Below are 19,163 nucleotides of genomic sequence, written 5' to 3' on the forward strand. Positions count from 1 at the left end.
GTTGCATCGCGTTGACCGTGTACTGCTTGTAATTACACGTTGCAGTCCTAATCATGCTCGTTCAGAGCTTCGTTGGTAGGTTTTCGCTTCAGTGTGGGTTGGTTTGTGGCAAGTCATGCACTGATTGGGTAATGTGTAGTCTTGATTTGATGATTTCCCAGTAAGCTTTTGGTTGACATTGGGAAAGGGCTGTTGCGACTTTACTGATGCTGTATTGTTTAGGAACGGTTCGCTACTTTTGATCGTTGATGTAGTAGATTAGAAATGCGATAGTTTTTTTTACATATATGAGTAAAAAGATACATAAAATCCGAGCCCAGGGAATTTGAATTTACAGTGATGTTATTTAGGATGCCAAATTCAAAAGCGGTTCGGAAATTGAACACACCTTTTTATCCGAATGACACCTTTTTATCCGAATCCATTCTTATTATGTATGTCCTATTTCTCCCTTAAAATCCTCAAGTCGCTTTGTTAATTTTAGCGACATTTAGCTGTGTCCCATTTACCAAGTTAATTTTTAACGAGTGTACACAATAGATTTGTTTTGTGCATTTTTGTTCGCCTAATGAACCTGTGCACATCATAAAAAAATAATTGCAGGAAAGCAGAAATAGGAACTTCCGATAGCTTTAGACAAAAAAAGAAAAGAATTGCTGCAGTTTTAGCGTACCTCATCTTGAAGAGGTGAATTTAGCGGAGAGTCGTACAAGCTGGACAAAATCGTGGATTGCTCGGCGTAAAGGCTTCGGAATCTAGACTAATCTTCTGGACGAGTTGAGCGATGAAGATCCAGAACACTACCGTAATTTTGTGAGAATGACAAAACATGATTTTGATTATGTCCTGGAGAAAGTTTCACCGGCTACTAACAAGCAGGATACCAATATGCGCAAGATCCGGAACATCCATTAAAGGGGTCAATTCATGAAACTTATCCTAGAACTCTTAGTTTTTTTTTAAACCATTTATTGACATCTTATTAATATGAATTCGAAGTTGTGATCGGAAAATAGACTCTTGGGTCCACGAAATGGCCTTCCAGAGGATCAAAATCATCCCTTAAAGAGGTTAACTCATGAAACTGACCCTAGAGCTCTTCTGATCGTTCGAAATCACTCATAGAATAAAATGGGAGTTGTGACCGGGAAATGGACCCTTGGGACCAGGAGATGGTCCGTTTTTTTTTTCAAAACCATCTTATCAGAATCAATTTGGAGTTATGACCAGAAATTTTATCCTGGGGATCAGTGCACAAAGGTCCCCAAGCCGTATTTAGGAAGACAAACATATTTGCACCCAAACCATCACTTTTAGATATATGGAGTATTGTGAAAAGTTTCTTCGTATTTTTTGGCCAATCTTTTTATGTTAGTGAAATTAGGGTGGTCCATAAAATTGGTGAATTGAAAATTTAATTTTTTTTTCAATATTTGCAGTGTTCTAAAAATTTGTATAATAATCAATTTTAATCAATTTTGCTTAAGATATCAATTTTTTATCTCTTATGGTTCGTTATTTTGATTATTTTAAAGAAGCAGGTTAGGGTGGCCCCTAGAAAATCGGCTTTATTTAAATATAATTTTATAAGTTCATTTATCGTAGAAACTTTGTTTTGAATACTTTCAGAACTTTTTATGACGCATATTTTTGCTGAAGCAACTAAGTTAATATCTCCTTTATTTTAAACGTTATGGTTAGTTTTTGGTAAAAAAAAAAATTGAATTTAAAGCAAACCGGTTTCCAAACTTTGGATATCATTTAAAAGATCGTGTTTTTCTTCATTTTTGGTGAAAAAAAAAACGGTGAGAGCGTTTTTTGTTTAAAGTATTTTGTTAAACAAAAAACGCTCTCGCAAAAATGAAGAAAAACACGATCTTTCAAATGAAATCCAAAGTTTGGAAACTGGTTTGTTCCTTTAAGAGATATTGACATTTCAAAATTCTAAATGTGTCCAAAACAACGTTTTACCGAGAAATGAACGTTTGAAAAGTTATTCAACTAAATCTGTTTTTAGGGGCCACCCTAACCTGCTAGTTTAAAAAAATCATAACTCATGAGCCATAAGAGATATAAATGTGGTGTCTGAAACAAAAATGCAAGCGATGTTCCTTCACAGACAATCGCGAAAACTTAAACCGTCTCACTCCTGTACCGTAATAATGGATGGTACAAGGGTCGAGTGGTCCGCTGATGTTACTTATCTCGGGATGTTGTTCGATGAGAAACTCCTGTTCCGCTCGCACATAGAGAAAACCCTAGTTAAGTGCTCCGCCTTGGTTAGGTGTTTGTATCCGCTCATTTGCCGCAGATCCCGCCTCTCAAGGCAAAACAAACTGGCTGTCTACAAACAGATCATAGCCCCCGCGATCTTCTATGCCGCCCGGGTGTGGGAATCGTGCGCTCAGACTAAAGTGTTGAGGATGATCCTAGATCGCCAATTCGACACAAGAATAGCAGACCTCCATCAAGAGGCAGAAATTCCCAAAGTAGATTCCAAAATTGAGGATATGACAACCAAATTTATCCAAAAATGCAATCTTTCTGATTGCATCATCAAATAATCAAAATAATAAATCTCAAATAATAAAAAAAAGCTTGTATATTCAATTCACCAATTTTGTCGACCACCCTTATTTTACTAACATATAAAGATCGGCTAAAAAATACGAAGCAACTTTCCCCAAGACTCTATATACCTAAAACTGACGGTTTGAGCGCAAACATTTTTGTCTTCCTAAATACGGCTTTGGTACTCGTGCAGTAGATGGTCTTCCGAAAGATCCGAAGTGGTCAATTCATGAAACTGGTCCAACAACTCCGTATGATTCGAAAACTCTCATAGACGTCTTATTATTATGAATTCGGAGTTATGATCGGAAAATAAGCCCTGAAGACCATGAATGCTCCTCTGGAACATCATAGACGCTCCACTGGAAGATAATATACTTCTCTTCAGAATGAACTCGGAGTTGTGACTAGAAAATGGACATCCAGTAATAATAATGTTCCAGATTTGATTGTTGTTTGTTGGGCTAAGATTTTTCGCCCCGCAGTGGTTTTCCCCTGTTGGTTGATTTTGACTGGCAGATTGGGTGGTGGAGGAGGGGAACTTTTCCAGACATTGTGACTTTAGCCAGAGGAGTTTAATAAAGACTGAAAGTATGTAGAATAACTCTACATGTAAGATAACTCCAATATTCTAAATGTGGCGGAGAAACAGTGAAGCCTCATCCTGCATAAAATAGAGCATCATCTTCTTCCGTGAACATAATGGAGCTGCATGGTCTGCATCAGAGAATCAAAAATATCATTACAATATGACATGCGACAAACGATCCGAATAATAATGGGTGATCAGTAACGGCAAGCAACAAAGATAACTGGAGTCCTTTTTGAATAGTCGAATTGTCGATCAAATAATCAATTAGCTTGATTCGCTTTCTATCGTGAACTGAGCGGTGGATTTTCAAAATTGATGCACACCATCAAAAGTTCAAAGATCAAATTAATGATTAAACATTTCATTATTTCAAAAACTCCACTGTGGTCATGGTAGAAAACGAATCAAGTTAATTGATTATTTGATGAACAAATGGACATAGGAACTACCGTGGACCCCCGGTAATCTGACCATTTTTAATCTGAACACTGATGATCCTCTGGAGAAGTTAGCATTATATAACCGATTACAAATATTTTACTTTTCGGTTCGTTAATTGATTAATCGATTATTCGAATGAAAATCGGCCATCACTAGATGAATGTAAAACGTCATTTCAAATTAAAGGCCGTACATAAATAATTAAACAATTTGAAAGGGACCGGGGCTAATCACAAATTACGTCCCCATGGTAACTGAAATAAACACGAGTGCGGACCGGTTGGTAACAGTCTCATTGTGGTACGTGTTCTGGATATTTGTGCACTTGAAGTTTAGAAGTGAATACTAGAATAAGGATCTCACAGCGAAACACCTTAACGGGGGTTCACGATATTCAAAAATTGACCGAGATAACATTGATTGCAATTTTCTCTGCATCATACGCGGTTGATGACATCGGAAAACTTTGGGAGTAGGCTGTGCGTGTGTTCGAACCTGACGTTTGTTTTTCCGTAGAGTTTTTTTTTTATCTTTAATCGGTTGCAGATCTGACCATAACCAGGCCCAGGCGACAATTTCTAGTTCCTCAGTCCCTATTATTTGCCGCTGAGAAGCTGTTCCGAAGCCAAGTAGAACCTTCACGAGGCGTCCCATCATTCGTCCCATCATTAGTTCCATCATTCGTTGATTTGCATGGATAAAAATTGTGGATCGTTCAAGAAAACTCTATGGGTTTTTAGAACTGCTCATAGACATCATTTTTCAATTTATCATCGCGGATGATTTCTAGGTGGTATTTAAGTGTTTAATAACTTCTAAGTGCTTTTAACGAAAGTTTTGAATATTATTCTTTGGAATTCTTGAATTTTTTTCTCTTGACTTCTTAGATACCTTTCTTTTGACTTTTTTCCTTTATTTAACGTCGGTCTCTGTTCCGCAATCTAGTGCCAATCACCGACGGACATCGATTGCCATCCATTGACGGCAATCGAATGTGCAGGAAGGCAGCTTCCACACCTGCGTAGGATATCGCACCCATTGAACACACATGGGCCGGGACCAACGGCATTACTTCCCTTCCGAAGGAAGACGTGACCAGAGATTTTTATGCCTCAGAAAAATCCCACCGACCTCAGCTGGGATTGAACCCAGACCCATTGGGGTGTTAGAAAGCAGTCACGCTTACCACTACACCACCGGCGCCGGCTACCTGTCTTTTGAGTTTGGGACTATATTTAATGTTTATAGTTTTAATTCATCACATCAAAATTGAATCAATAAGCCATTTAAAAATACCGTCTTATTGAGTTATTATTCATATTATTTTATGAGTGGTTTAAAAAAAACTGCATAACTCTAGGATCAGTTTCATTAATTGACCACTTTTAGGAATGTTCCGGATCTATAAGTGGTCCCCAGCATCCATTGTCTGGTCAAAACTCCGAATTTGTTGTCATAAAACGTCTATTAGTGGTTTCGAAAAAAACAGTGGAGCTCTAGGATCAATTTCATTAATTGACCACTTTTACGGATGTTCCGGATCTTCCGGTGGAGCATCCCATAGTCTCCAGAGTCCATATTCCGAACACAACTCCGAATTCATTTTGATAAGATGTCTATGAGTGGTTTCTAAAACTAAAATAAAAGCGCCGCGCACAGACTGCTGTCAAAAAACTATGACCAATAAAATATGAACTATTCCGGCTTGATGGAATAGTTTATAGCTTGCAACTATGATATAGAAACTATCGCTAGAGTGTAAACACAACAATGAATTTGGCTCTATGTTTTAGCTCTAAACTATAACTATGAGCTATAACGTCATAGTTTAGGTGTTCCTATGGGCTATAATATAGTTTTCTATCACATAGCTCGCTATATACTAGAAATAGCCTCCGTGTGGCGGTACCTTTAGATTTCCATCCACTGAATCAAAAACAACACTTATATTTTTTTTATTAGAGTCACTTTAACACTCTTGGGTCATTCAAGACTTGTCCGGGGATGAGATTTAAACTCGTGGCTTTGGCGTGGGAGGTATGAAAGTTAACCACTACACCGGGGCCTACTAATAACAATTAATAAAGGTGCCGCCACACGGAGGCTATTTTTAGTATATAGCGAGCTGTGTGATAGAAAACTAAATTATTTGCTTAAAATGAAAGAGCAGGGAGGGCGAGAAAATGAGAGTTCATGTCTAAACAAAAACCCCTAGTACGACTCTGGCTTTATGTAATAACCAAGTAGTCAACATAGCGGGCTTGCCCTTTTCGCAATATATGGCTGATATGCGACCAAAATTAAGTTTAGAAGCCCTTCGTTTTCATTGGCTTTATTACGTGTCCCTACTGCACAGCAAAAAAATAATTTTAATATCACGTCAAAGTGGATGCACTACAATCATGTCGAAAATATGGTGTAATATTACTTGCTAAAAAGGACACAATTATCATTAATACAATGCATGAACTGACATTACGCTGCTTTTACTGCATTTGTTTATTTATGTGGTCATAAAAATTACATGAAATTTTCGACATGATTGTAGTGCATCCACTTTGATGTGATATCAAAATTATTTTTTTGCTGTGTGGGACTTTGCGCCGGCTCTCAACTAAATGTTCTCTGGGCACATCCACAGTTGTTCATTAGGAGCTTTCTAAGCCAGTATCGTTTTTGCATTAGTATAATTATGTGGCAAGTACAGTGAAACTCTGTACCCAGGGAAGTCAAGAAAATGTTGAACCTGAAAAAAGCCTTAACCGGACTGGGAATCAAACCCAGCATGAACATAGTCTTTAGACTGATGAAAAATTTGAAATTTTCGCTCCATAGTGCTCAAACGGTTCCAAATTGGGCCCTGATTAGCCTACCAAAATTTGAGCTCATTTAGTTAGAAACTGACTTGGCACAAGCCATTTGAAGTTAATATGGGAATTACTATGGAGAGACCATAATTTCCGTTCATATCTTTCTCAAAATTACCCAGTTCACTTTACTTTAGAAAATCATAGCTGAGTCTGGTGACAATTTTTTCAGCTACAACTTTGTTCAAGACCACTTTTCGATCAAATGTAAGGAACAAAAATTATTAATGATTCAAGTCACTGATGTCTTATGCTTATGCTCAATCAATTGTTCAGCAGGCAACATTGGTGTTTATGGCGCGTAAAATAGAGGACAAAAATCATGACTACTATGTCACACTGCAGAATACAGTGTTGCCCACAATACAGTTGCTTAATCTTGCCATAGATTATCAATCTCTTAAACAATTAATAACTTATTAATTTGACGTTTGACTGAAAAATGATTTTGTGCAAAGTTGTAGCTGATAAAAAATCCCATAAGAATAGCAATAGAATTTGTTAACAGTACAATATGTAAACAGGCTAGAAGACAATGAACAAACAGTTTTTTTCCATAGTAATTTCCATACAAACTTCAAATGGTTTGTGCCAAGTCAGTTTCTTATCAAATGAGTTTAAACTTTCGGAGGCTAATCAGGACCCGATTCGAAACCGTGTGAACACTATGGAGTGAAAATTCCAAATTTCACATCAGTCTAATGAGCATGGTCTTCCATTAAAGCTAAGTCGTTACCGACTCAGCTAAGGGAGAATTTTTTTTTTAAGAAACCCTCTATTAACCTTATATTGCAAAGAGGGTGATTAGTGGGCTTGATGGTTTTTTGTGTATAGTTTGTTTTCCGTCGATCTTGTTTTCCGTACTGAGCACCAATGCTACCGACGCCAGGAAGGCAGCTCCCACACCTGGACTCTACCTCTCGACCCATCAACTCATGAACCGGGGACCAACGGCTTTACTTCCCTTCCGAAGAAAGGCGTGATCAGAGATGTTATGCCTCAGAACATCCCAGCGGTGCCGACTGGGATTGAACTCAGGCCTGCTGGGGTGAGAGGTAATCACGCTTACCACTACACCACCGGCGCCGCTTTTGAGTATAGTTGTTACTGAGTGATTCGGAATAACTGTTACTTTTAAAAACGGGCATAACGATCGAACGCTTGCATGATTTTTTTTGATATCAGTATATTCCAGACCTACTACATTTTCAACCTTCAACTTATCATACTTTAATTCCAATTTTGTCACGAAAATGAATCACAGCTGGAATAATTTTTTTAGTTCCAGCACTGTTGAAATCCTGGCGATGCGTCTAAGCTCTGATATTGAATGGATTGTTCATGCATGGTTCCTTTTTACCTCTATAATGTTGCGAAAAATAAATGTTTCATTCTTCCGAAGAGATTACAGATTCCTAAAGATAAAACACGATTTTTTAAAGATTTATGACATGCTCCAATTTCACGGCCATGCCTGATGAAAATCGAAAGCTATTAGTACAAGCTGATATTTGTACACACTTTAAAACAAAAATACTTGAACATCTACCAATTTCACCCATCGAGAATTGCATATTTGTCAAATTGGTGACAGACAAGGTTAAATGTGTATGCACCTTCCCGACAATTACGCAATCGACAGTTGTTCGCAGTAGATCGCCATCGGACCAATTACGTTAAATTTGCACCAGTAAATCAGATGATGACTGTTTATAATCATCATTGTAAAATGATTGACCTAAATATGCCTTCAACATAATTAAAAATATATATCAGAACCCTGCGAAGTCATAGAACATAAGTCCTAATGTTAATATGTAGTCTACGATTTGATTGATTGACGAATAAATAAATAATAAATAAGTTATTCTGAATCTCACTGTAATTTAAAATTAGAAATGAAGCAATTGAATTGAAAATTTGCGAACTATTCTTGGCCGACGGTACGTAGCGTTATTCAAATAAATCACGATTTTGATGCTTTCCATTTCGATGTTATTTCCAATACAGTATGGTATTCTGTTTTAATTGTTTATTCGACAAAGTGGCCTAAAATTAACTCAGCTACAACTTTGTCTTCATTTTCAAAAATAAAAAGGTTAGTTATTGAATATAATTTAATTGGATGACCACTCTATATTGCACACAACCACCAAAAGAAGGGACTTTTGAAGCAGAAAAACATCGCTGAAAACTCTAAACGTCTGAATACCAATTCATAAATACTAACAGCATCAGTACCGGTAAAACCAGTAATATCGGGTTTTAAGAAAATAAATGGATATCGATAGAAAACAAAAATTGAAAGCTAATATATTGCAAGGAGTCCGTCTTGGTGTATAGTGCTTCGCATGAACTCGTTTCACGTTTAAGGGCACATCTATATTTTTCCCCAGTCACGAATAACCTAAAAGTGTTGAAGCGACTATAAAAAAGAAAATGATATATGGGTCATTCCAGCTCAAGTGGGTACAGAATTTAAAAAAGCTGTGGTCGATGTCACCGATTTGAGCCAAACTTGGCCAAAACGCTTATTTTGGAATTCTGAACAAATGCCTTTTTTTGATTTTGCTCTAAAGTACCTAGATCCTTCTGGAATACAACCCTGGATCTTCAAGATTTTTAAAAATTTCAACTTTCAGAAGAGATTACTCCACAACCCAATAAGCTATTCGCGATCTTAGAACGTCAACTTGAAGGTATTTTTTTAATGCAGATTGTTATAAATGAAAAGAAAAAATAAAAATATGTTAAATAGCATTGATTTTCACGAGAAAAGCTTAAAACAACCACTCACTCATCTGGTCATATCTCAAAAACTATTTGTCCAAACCATTTGCCCTAGGAAACACATAAAGTAGAAGAGTTTTCCAAAGTGTGGTGAAAATTTGAGCCCAAAATATTAGGAAATAAAAAATCCCGCCCATGGTGAAAATAGGCCATAATTTGACAATTTGGATACCTACCGGTAATCAGCCTGCTTACTGTTGTGACTATAACAAAAACAAAATGTGGGTACTCCTATAGAAACTAAAATTTAAAAAAACCTTCAAATTGGGATCGCGAATAGCTTATTTGGTTGTGGAGTAATCTCTTCTGAAGGTTGAAATTCTTAAACATCTCGAAAATCCAGGGTTGTTGCCCAGAAGGATCTAGGCACTTTAGAGCAAAATCAAAAAAGGCGTTTGTTCAAAATTCCAAAATAAGCGTTTTGGCCAAGTTTGGCTCAAATCGGTGACATCGACCACAGGTGGTGTACCCACTTGAGCTAGAATGACCCATATATATTAAATCTCCTGAATATCCTATTACCTTGATTATTTAATTTCAAAATATGCGATTCTCATAAATTTGCATTTACAACGTAACAACGTATCATCGTCCTTTCATACGTGATTTTAATTATGTAGTAAAAGATATCAGGGGAAACATGTCAGAAGGCTCTAACTCGAAACATAAACAATGACTAGGATCGTCGGTTTCTTACGAATGACAACACACTCACTCACACTAACTAAACCATCTGACAGAGAAATATTTGTTCTATGCGCTGGTGTAGTCAGATTCCATGGGTGTTTGGTCATTCAAGAGAAATGGACGTTCAAAGTCACTCTTCATACTAATCTGGATTTTTTGAACAAATCCGGATCTGATAGCCCACACGAAACGAAAATCAATTATTTTATTCATGTGTTTCACATATACATTTTTGCCAAACATCCAATGAATGTATGGGACAAATTTGACCATCAAATTTTGCTAACAAACCATATACAAAATGTTTATTACCTCGAAAAATGACCCTATGCAAAATTTGTGCTCAATCGCCGGGGGCCTTGGGAGTCAAACTTTGACGCGTTTTCGCCACCCCTAAATCATGGACCCCCCGTACATAATTTTTTTTTTGTCGAGATAACACTAAATCTCGACGTTTCATGCATTTTTAAGACATTTGGCATCAAAAAAATTTTTTGATTTCCGAAATTTCATGTACCATGGAGATTTTCGAGAGTGAAAAAAGTCAAACTTTGACGCGTTTGCGCCACCCCTAAATCATGTCCGATTGAGCTCAAATTTTGCATAGGGTCATTTTTCGAGGCAATAAACATTTTGTATATGGTTTGTTAGCGAAATTAAAAATTACCATTTTCGCTGGCAGTCTAGTGTTTCTTAACGTGCCGAACAGTGTGCCATGCTATATTTCGGCACAGTGTGCAGAGTTGATTACCCCTTGCAGTTAGGATAACGTTAAAAATTTTGGAAATGTATCGCTTCAGTTTGAGAAGCACTTCACTTCGCAACCGATGAACCATTCTGACGGCCCAAATTACCGTGCAGGCACCGTGTGTTGGCAGGGTCCAATATTGGACAGTTTGATGTGTATAATGTACCATCAGTTAAGACTGCATTTTTCAGCAACATTCTTAGGTGTTTCTTAGAAGATTATCATGTTGGTGTACGCTGATTCAAAGAGTAAATGGCGATAACATTGAGCTGTCCATAGTTGGGCGTTGTTGAACTTGCACAACATTTCATGTGAGTACCAAAGTAACCATATAATCACAAAATAACTTTCAATGTAGGTTCAGAGTGTGACAATGTCACTGAGATATGGTTAGTTGGGTATTCAGATGACTATTACTTTAAAAAACTAATGCTGGTTGTATTTCATTTTCGTTTGCATGTAACACTATTTGATATTACTAACCGCACCGTGCCTTCATTCCGGGTGATGAACCTGAACCTGAAGAAGAAGAAGATAACCATGAGCCCCTTCTCGAAACGAGTGTATTGTTGATAGACCTGTGCTACGATTCAAGGTTGGATTCTGTGATGATGAGTATCACAAAAAAGGTAAAATAAGTAGCACGATCTTCATCGAAATGATAGTATTATTGAAAATAACCATAACAATCAACTCGTATATATATTGAAATACAAATATGAAAGGGAAGGGACGGTCCAACAGGGCACCCAATTGAAGCGATTTGGACGGGGAGAGTGGGAATGCCAACTCCCTGTTGATAACATTTCGTGGATTAAGGGCGGGCTCTTCTTCCCACTCATTGGGGCATCTTCCTGTTTGGGGACTTGTCTTTTTGACCAATTGGCTGATCAAGTTGCTGGAAGAGGATTCTTTGTTGTTCCGTAGATGCGTATAGGCGAAGAAGAGAGCCCATTGCTGTCGGACTTAGTTTCCATGCTACAATGGGTGGTAAAAAACTATCATATTATCATATCTTAATCATAATATTTTTGATTCAACTATATATTTTTCCGCGTAGACTTTCACCAAAAAACTTTACTTAACTTCAACGTTTGACACTAAGCTAACAAATTGACAGCTCGGTCTCATGCAAAGTCCCACCGAGGGGTGCTATGAAGGGGCTATTGCTATAACGTAATCGCAATTCAGTGTTCCAAAATTGATGAAATATGCTTTTACCTTCGAGTTTATCTCAATACTCCTAAGAGCATCTCCACCGCTAGTTCTCATTTCGGTGGTTAAATGACGCCCCGCATGATATTGAAGTTGAATGATATAAATATTCCAAAAGCTTGCTAATAGGTTATATTGTATTGTCTGAATGTTTAAAAAGGATCGGTAAACTAGGTAATTTTCTACAGAGTTTTTTTTTCCGTGAGGCAATTTGATGTGGGACACCCTCTATATGCAACACAAAATTCACTTATAGTAGCTCCATAAATTCAATGAAATGTTCCTCAGATTTCCTAAAATTTACCTCCAAAATTCGTTGCAAACTGAGGGTGCCACACATCGACCCCGGCGTAGTGGTTAGCATCCATACCTCTCACGCCAAAGTCACGAGTTCAAATCTCACCTCCGGACAAGTCACGAATGACCCAAGAGCGTTAAAGTGACTATAATAATAAAAAAAAAAAAAAAAAAAAAAAAAAAAATTAATTTGTGATGGTCGAAAAATTTCACACTAGCGAAAAATCGAAATCCATCTACTCGCGTCGCTTTCCACCTTTTCGCAAGAAATCTTTAAAATCTTCGTCAATCCTCTTTATATCTACAGAGCGTGCGCGCATCTAACAACATCAAAGTAATAAAATTCCAGCATATTAGACAGAGTCACCCCTTCGGTTGGAAATTTCCTAGAGACTTTCTTTAGAATTCCCTTGGAATTCTACTTCTACCCTTGGTATTCTGCTCACAAGAAAATTGGAGTTCTCCTTACAAATCTCTTCCCCGTAACGTGGGTAGATCACCTTTTCGTGGTACGTTACGGGATGTAAGATCTACCACCGATTATTAGTCGTCACTACTTTAAACTAGGAGAACAGAATTGTTTTGTAGTCAAAGGAACACATCTTAGTCCTTGTTACTTTGTATGCCTTGTTGATAGTGACAAGACTCGGCTTTGTCCACCGAGGATGATCTTGAAACAAGGAAAAAATGAGTTAGTTAGTCTTCATTTATGTGATTCCTAATCTTCTATTCGCTGTTCCCTAGGTTTGAAGTGGTTAAGACTAAACTAAGGACACGGGATATACTTCAATAGATCAAATTAGTGGTCGCAGTGTTGTTAGGTCCCGAACAGAGGAAAAACAAAACAAATCCTTAACTGTAATATGCGCGACCGGGTACCCAGATACCTGCCTCTCATTTGAAAAACACGGTGTAGAAAAACACAAAAAAATCCCCACGCATAGGGTTTTGAATCTAATTTCCGTCCTACTAAGCATAAGTCACATTTAACCTCTCTTTTTAGATAGGATATGAACTCCAAAAAGTAAGTGATTCTACTTTCGATTACTTCTAAATTCATTTGCTTTTCTCTACGTACCTTTGAATTTGATAAAGAGTGACAAATTATTGACATATCGTAAGAAATATAACAATCAAGGAGTGCAAATTCGTCCTACGAGTTTCAATTCCGTCCTATCTCATTGAAATGCTATTGGTTTTTCTAGGTTTTTCATTGTTCTACAAATGAAGACAGAAGAAATTGATTCGCTATGAGGACTTCTTTTGCATTGAGAACAATGAGTGTAAATGCTCATACAATGCGCTATCCGAGCAAAGTCGGTTAACAAAATGAAAGCAAATCGATATTAAAGTTTGCAGTTCCTATCATAATGAAAATTAATTTTGATTACAATTGTCGCGACATAAGTCTGATTTCATATTGTGCTTTGATTATGCAGTCAAGACATCTTAAATCAAAGCAACTGAACTTAAAGCTAAGACAACAAATCAAGAAGACTGGCAACTGTGCCAGAATCCAAGCGACATATACAAAAATAACCTTGTTGTCTACAAACAAATCATCCTTCCCGTAATCGAGTACGGTATGCCAATCTGGGAGAGTTGCGCCAAATGCCATCACCTTAAACTCCAAAGGATCCAGAACAATATTGTTAGGATGATTCTAAACAGACCCCCACGAACTAGAAATTCTGAGATCGACCTGCTGGCTGGAATTCAGACATTAGAAGAACGGAGAGTTTTTATCCTGGAAAGGTTCAGAGACACCTGCCTGAGATCAACTCATCAGATCATACGTGATCTAGCACGTTAGGCTAAGTTATACTCGTAGTTAGGTAGGTTATCACTTTTTTTCAATTCAAGCATAACACACCCCCCAAGGGGTATTCTGTAGACTAGTAGAAGAACGTGAATACGTAAATTAGAATAACAAATTAAACAAAGATGAAGAGCCTGATAGCAAAGACATCATATCAAGAAGACTGGCAACTTTGCCAGAATCCAAGCGACAGATACAATAGCGCTGCGCTTGAGTGAAGGTGCATAGAAAAATGAGCAAATACTCAAACCCTTCTTCTGAGGATGTAATCTTTGCTATCTATCTATCTATCCTTTGAGCGGCAGTATGAGAAAATGGGAGAGTTGATTTGTTATCTTCGCAAGACTTCAATTGCTGTTAATTTCTTGTTTAAAATTTGATTTAAGTTCATCTGTCGTTGAACTAACGATTATTGTTTATTGTTTAACACATTTTAGGTCATTCGTGACTAAACCGAGGTGAGATTTGAGATCAAGTCTTTCAGCGTGAAAAGCATGGATGCTAACCATTCAAGCCAAGCCCGTAGGCAGTTAAACATTATGAATGCAAAATCAGTAATCACATTGATTTCATTGAAAGCAGGATTAGTTTTTCGTTTGATTCAACAGTGTAAAATGTTGCTCTCATTTTTGCTGTGTTAACCGTTAAAAAAAAGTTACATTATAACAGCAAATTCTGATTTCAATTTGATCTCTAACTTTGCTCTGGTAGCTAATGAGCTAACGCATCGAAATAAGCGTATTTTTGATGATGATTTCTGCTCGATAGAACGGAAATGGGCGATTACGACGAAGTAGTGCTCTACCCTATAAGGGTTAAAATTCTCCTCAAAATTACATTGCAATTTCAGTCAAAAATCTCTTGGAATTCTCCTTTCAATTACGTTTGAACCGTTCTAAGCATTCTGTTGATTACATTGAATCTTACTCATGATTGTAGTGGTGTAGTTGTAAGCTTGACTGCCTCTCACTCCAAAGGGCCTGGGTATAATCCCAGAAGGTGCCGTCGGGATTTTGTGAGACATAAAATCTCTGATCACACATTCCTTCGGACGGGAAGTGAAGCCGTTGGTCTCCGGTCCAACGATGGGTCGATCGGTAGGGTCTAATTGTGAGCGTCGGTAGCATTGGTACTCAAACCAACAAACCAAGGAAAAAAGTGATTCGACTGTCGAACTGTTTACCAAACGTTCAGTTGTTGAGATTTCAGTAAAATTTCACAGAAAACTGTGAAATAGTCTTAGTGTGTAAGCTGCAAAACTTTTGCAAGCTCCTATGTTTGAATTTGGTTCTTTAACAATATCTAATTAAGAGCTTTTGAGTGTGTGGATTTATTTCCTTTAAATTCCGTTATAATTGCTTATCTTTTGACAGATACGCGTATTTCGTCTACTACTTGCAGACTTCTTCAGTGCCAAGTACTCAACACCACTTGGTACTGATGAAGTCTGCAAGATGTAGATGAAATATGCGTATCTATCAAAAGATAAGCGGTTACAACGGAATTAAAAGGAAATAAATCAACACACTCAAAAGTTCTTCATAAAGGAATTCCGTTAAGAAGCTCGGCAAAATTATTAATAGATTGAATATCTAATGTCTTGAATTTTAATGTTCGTTCCAGATTCTTGAAAATTGCTCCATCTCTGTTTTCAATAGGTTCAGGGCTTTAAAAAATGTTCTAAGTGTAGAATTTATAGGAATTATACGTGTCTACCCGATCAGGAACCGATAACTAACCGATAACATATGAATATCTTAATGTGTTATGATACCTTATTTTGGTATGCTTGTGGTATAAAACTTTGTTTTGATACTATTCAGTTATCGAACTATTTTGTAAAATATCAAATAAATATCAAAATAACAAAATGTGATCTTTCAGTTTTTAGACAGTAACACTTTAAAGAATTATTGTATTGGTATTAGAAGACCTTTCAAATAGCAAGTTATGGTATTCTGGCATAAAAAAGCTGTTGTTATCGTCAGTTATTATAATAACTTAATTAATTATTAGTTTGTTATTCGTTTTCCATTTTTGAGGTATTATTTTTGGTATTTTATCTCTTATGTCAGCCTCGTCAATACCATATTTAGGTTGCCAGTTATGATATTTTCATTCCTGAATTTGGTATCCATAAGGTATTTTCTCCTTTTCACCACTCAAATTTCAGAACGTATGTTGTTACTGAAGGTAAATCCACTAAAAAATTATTGTGTTCATAGTTCAATATATTCTATTCATATTTTTTAGAATTGCTTGACAATTGACATGAGAATTTCAAAATTCTTTCATAATTCCAGGTTTGTACAGGTTTTTTAAGGTAGTAAACATCCTGATATTAACTATCAAGAGGTGCAGGTGAACTCTGATTCCATGGTGTTAAATTGCATTTGATATTGGCGTGAAGTGGCTAAATGGAAGTTAGTTCAAAGCAAGCGAAATTATCCTTTTTGTACCACAGTTAGCTATTTTAGCTGTAATTATCACGATGTAGTTATCACGATGAGTGAGTACTCTTCGTTATAGGTGATTGCTTATCGTGACACTCTTGAAGCGAAATTTACAGGTTGTATATGTCATACACAAACTTTACCTCTTCTTCTTGCATCTTACATATAACAAATATTATCATAGTAGCATTTTAGCTGAAATGAGCATTTTCAAGGCTGACCATAGGAACGTTAAAATTGTTGAACCAATGAGAGTTTAATCTTTGCATAAAAGTCGTAATCGACGTTGACGGTGAACATCAACTAATTATAGATAAATCACTACTTGTTGACATTTCACCCAAATTAAAAAAATTAGAGTTTCACTCTGTGAAACTAATCTTTCATCTGCTAAAAGCATACGAAAAAACCTCGATATAACGTAACTGTCACTTTTGACCGTCTCATCGATATCTCTCAAATAACAATTCAATCATATAAATCAACACTACCAGTGTAGATGGAGGTTTGTCTCGACTTTCCGATGGAATCAATACTTTGCTTGATTGAATGATCGTTTGCGAGAAATCGGCGATGGAAGTCAAAAGTGACAGTTACATTATATCGATGTACTTTCTTTTAAAAAAAATGTAATGTAATGTAACGGCAGTTCTTCCAATGGACAATGGAGCGTAAAAGCAAGTTTTTTCCAGAATGAATATTTTCGCATAAAACATTGACGAGATGATTTTCTAACTTCAGGATTATTTGTTCGAAAATTTAGCAAATTGAAAAATTACAAAATTATTTAGAAAACCTTCCGACGACCACATTAATGAAACTGGTCATGCGGGGTGAAACATTGCAAATTCTGCAATCGAATCGAACATTCCTCGGTTATGTGCAAAAGCAATTCAATACGTAAGCCCCCAAGACCCAAGACCATTCTTCATTAACAAACAAATTCTCGCATAATTGCCCTCGCGCTGGACCCCTGCGCCACTTACAAAAGCATCCACACCGCTACCGAATCGAATCGCAGCGGTCGATCATTATAGATATAGAAGCTCATCCAAGGGCCGCCATTATCTGCGTACGTACTGGGATTAGCAAAACAATCAAAAACCCCGCGAGTGCCGCTACCGGTTCCCGCTTTATACCGCTAGAAAACACATATCTTCAATTATGCCTCCTGGGGCGGCGAGCAGAACGTGGGCAATCCCGTCGGCACGGCCAAACCTAAAACAAACAACCGAAACGCAGCAACTTACCGGTAGGCGATAGCTGCATCGACGGCGGTGGCGGCGGCGGACCGGGCTGCTGACCGGGCAGACCCCCGGGTGCCCTCGGTGGTGGTTCCATGCTCCACGGGGCGGCTCCACTGGTCGGCAGCTGTGCGAACTCACTCCCGATCGCCGATCCAATCAACATCATATGGACACGCGCGGCGGACAACACGTCGACGGGTACCCGTTGAGGAACCTCTGGAACGTTCTGATGATCGTGCTGCTTCTTGTTTTTTTTTTGTTTGCGTTCGAATTGTGTTCAAGGTCACACCTAACTGCACTTTATGAGCACTGTACAACTTCTGACAACCCGCATCAACCACTTGTCACTTGTCACCGTGCGGGCATCGGCAGAGAGGCTAATGTGAGTTTAATTGGCACACACACAGCACACGGTTGTCGCTAAACCAGCTTCCCACCTAAAGGAACACTCACTTCTGTCACCTATATTGGAGCTAATTAATTAATTATAAAAGTTGATCAGAGACAAATGGAGCTGACACTTCCGATGGGTTCTTCTCTCTTTCCTTTACGGTATGATCCACCTTTACAGGCTGCTCGTTAATTAACTCGAGGTCGGTCGATCCTCGAGCGCAAGTTGCTGTATTGGGCGTTTCTTGGGCGTTAATTACCGCTGGAAAATTCCCACTCGATCCAGAATTTGATTAATTCGATCACTTCTTTTTTTCTCATTTCACTCTGTATGGTGCTTCTCACTTGATCTTCCAGCTTCCAGCATTTCTTTCCATACACAACCTTCCGAGGGTCTTCAGACCTGCTTGTAGATCACCGAATCGCGCAATATTTCACTGCTCACAGAGGGTTCTTCACCAAATCAACACGTGCACCCGAAATTCTACTGAACTACGGAAGGTCCCATCGTAGATCGGTGATCGCGGAAACAGTCACTACAACGAAAGCAATCACAATTTCTCGTACGAGCACCGGTTGACCCGCGGAACATCTTGCAATCAGCCAACGACAACCACAACAATAACGACAACAACGACGGCACTCGGACGGGTGGTTGTGCTGTTCGGTTCAGATAGAGGTACGGCGCGTAACAACTCTCTTGGATACCAGTATCAGACTGAACGCAGGCAGGAAACGAGAAGCACGAAAGCGTTGAGCAAAATCAAGCACCCGTTGAGCTTGCGGAGAGCCCACAACTACCAAGCTACCTGAGCAACAGCAGCAGCAGCAGCATCGTTCAATCGGGGACGGGTTCTCAGGTGTAAAAGCGTAGAAACATACAGGAGAAACGCGATGATAGGCTGCACGGTGCTATGGCTGTCCTGCTCCGGCTCGAGGTGGAAGCGAGCGAGATGGCGCGCTGGGAAATTGGTCGCACCCACTGAGTTTACGTGGTCTTGCATCGACGATGAAGGAGGAGGGGGTGGCAGGAGGGTGATGTTCTG

The 19,163-nt window shown here is 38.1% G+C and overlaps 1 protein-coding gene across 1 annotated transcript in view; it reads right to left on the reverse strand.

The window, feature by feature from the left end:
* Window positions 1-18,822, reverse strand: part of LOC135710743 (paired box protein Pax-6-like) — a 208,380-nt gene extending 189,558 nt beyond the window's left edge. The window contains exon 1 of the mRNA XM_065233409.1: window positions 17,731-18,822. Coding sequence (XP_065089481.1) covers window positions 17,731-17,893 — 163 coding nt within the window. The 5' untranslated portion in view covers window positions 17,894-18,822. The remainder of the gene's footprint in view (window positions 1-17,730) is intronic.
* Between the last annotated feature and the right edge of the window lie 341 nt (window positions 18,823-19,163).

The sequence above is a fragment of the Ochlerotatus camptorhynchus genome, unplaced genomic scaffold (genome assembly GCF_037179485.1).
Source record: "Ochlerotatus camptorhynchus isolate MF236.1 unplaced genomic scaffold, CSIRO-AGI_Acam_v1.1 ptg000401l, whole genome shotgun sequence".
In the NCBI taxonomy this organism is placed as follows: Eukaryota; Metazoa; Arthropoda; class Insecta; order Diptera; family Culicidae; genus Ochlerotatus; species Ochlerotatus camptorhynchus.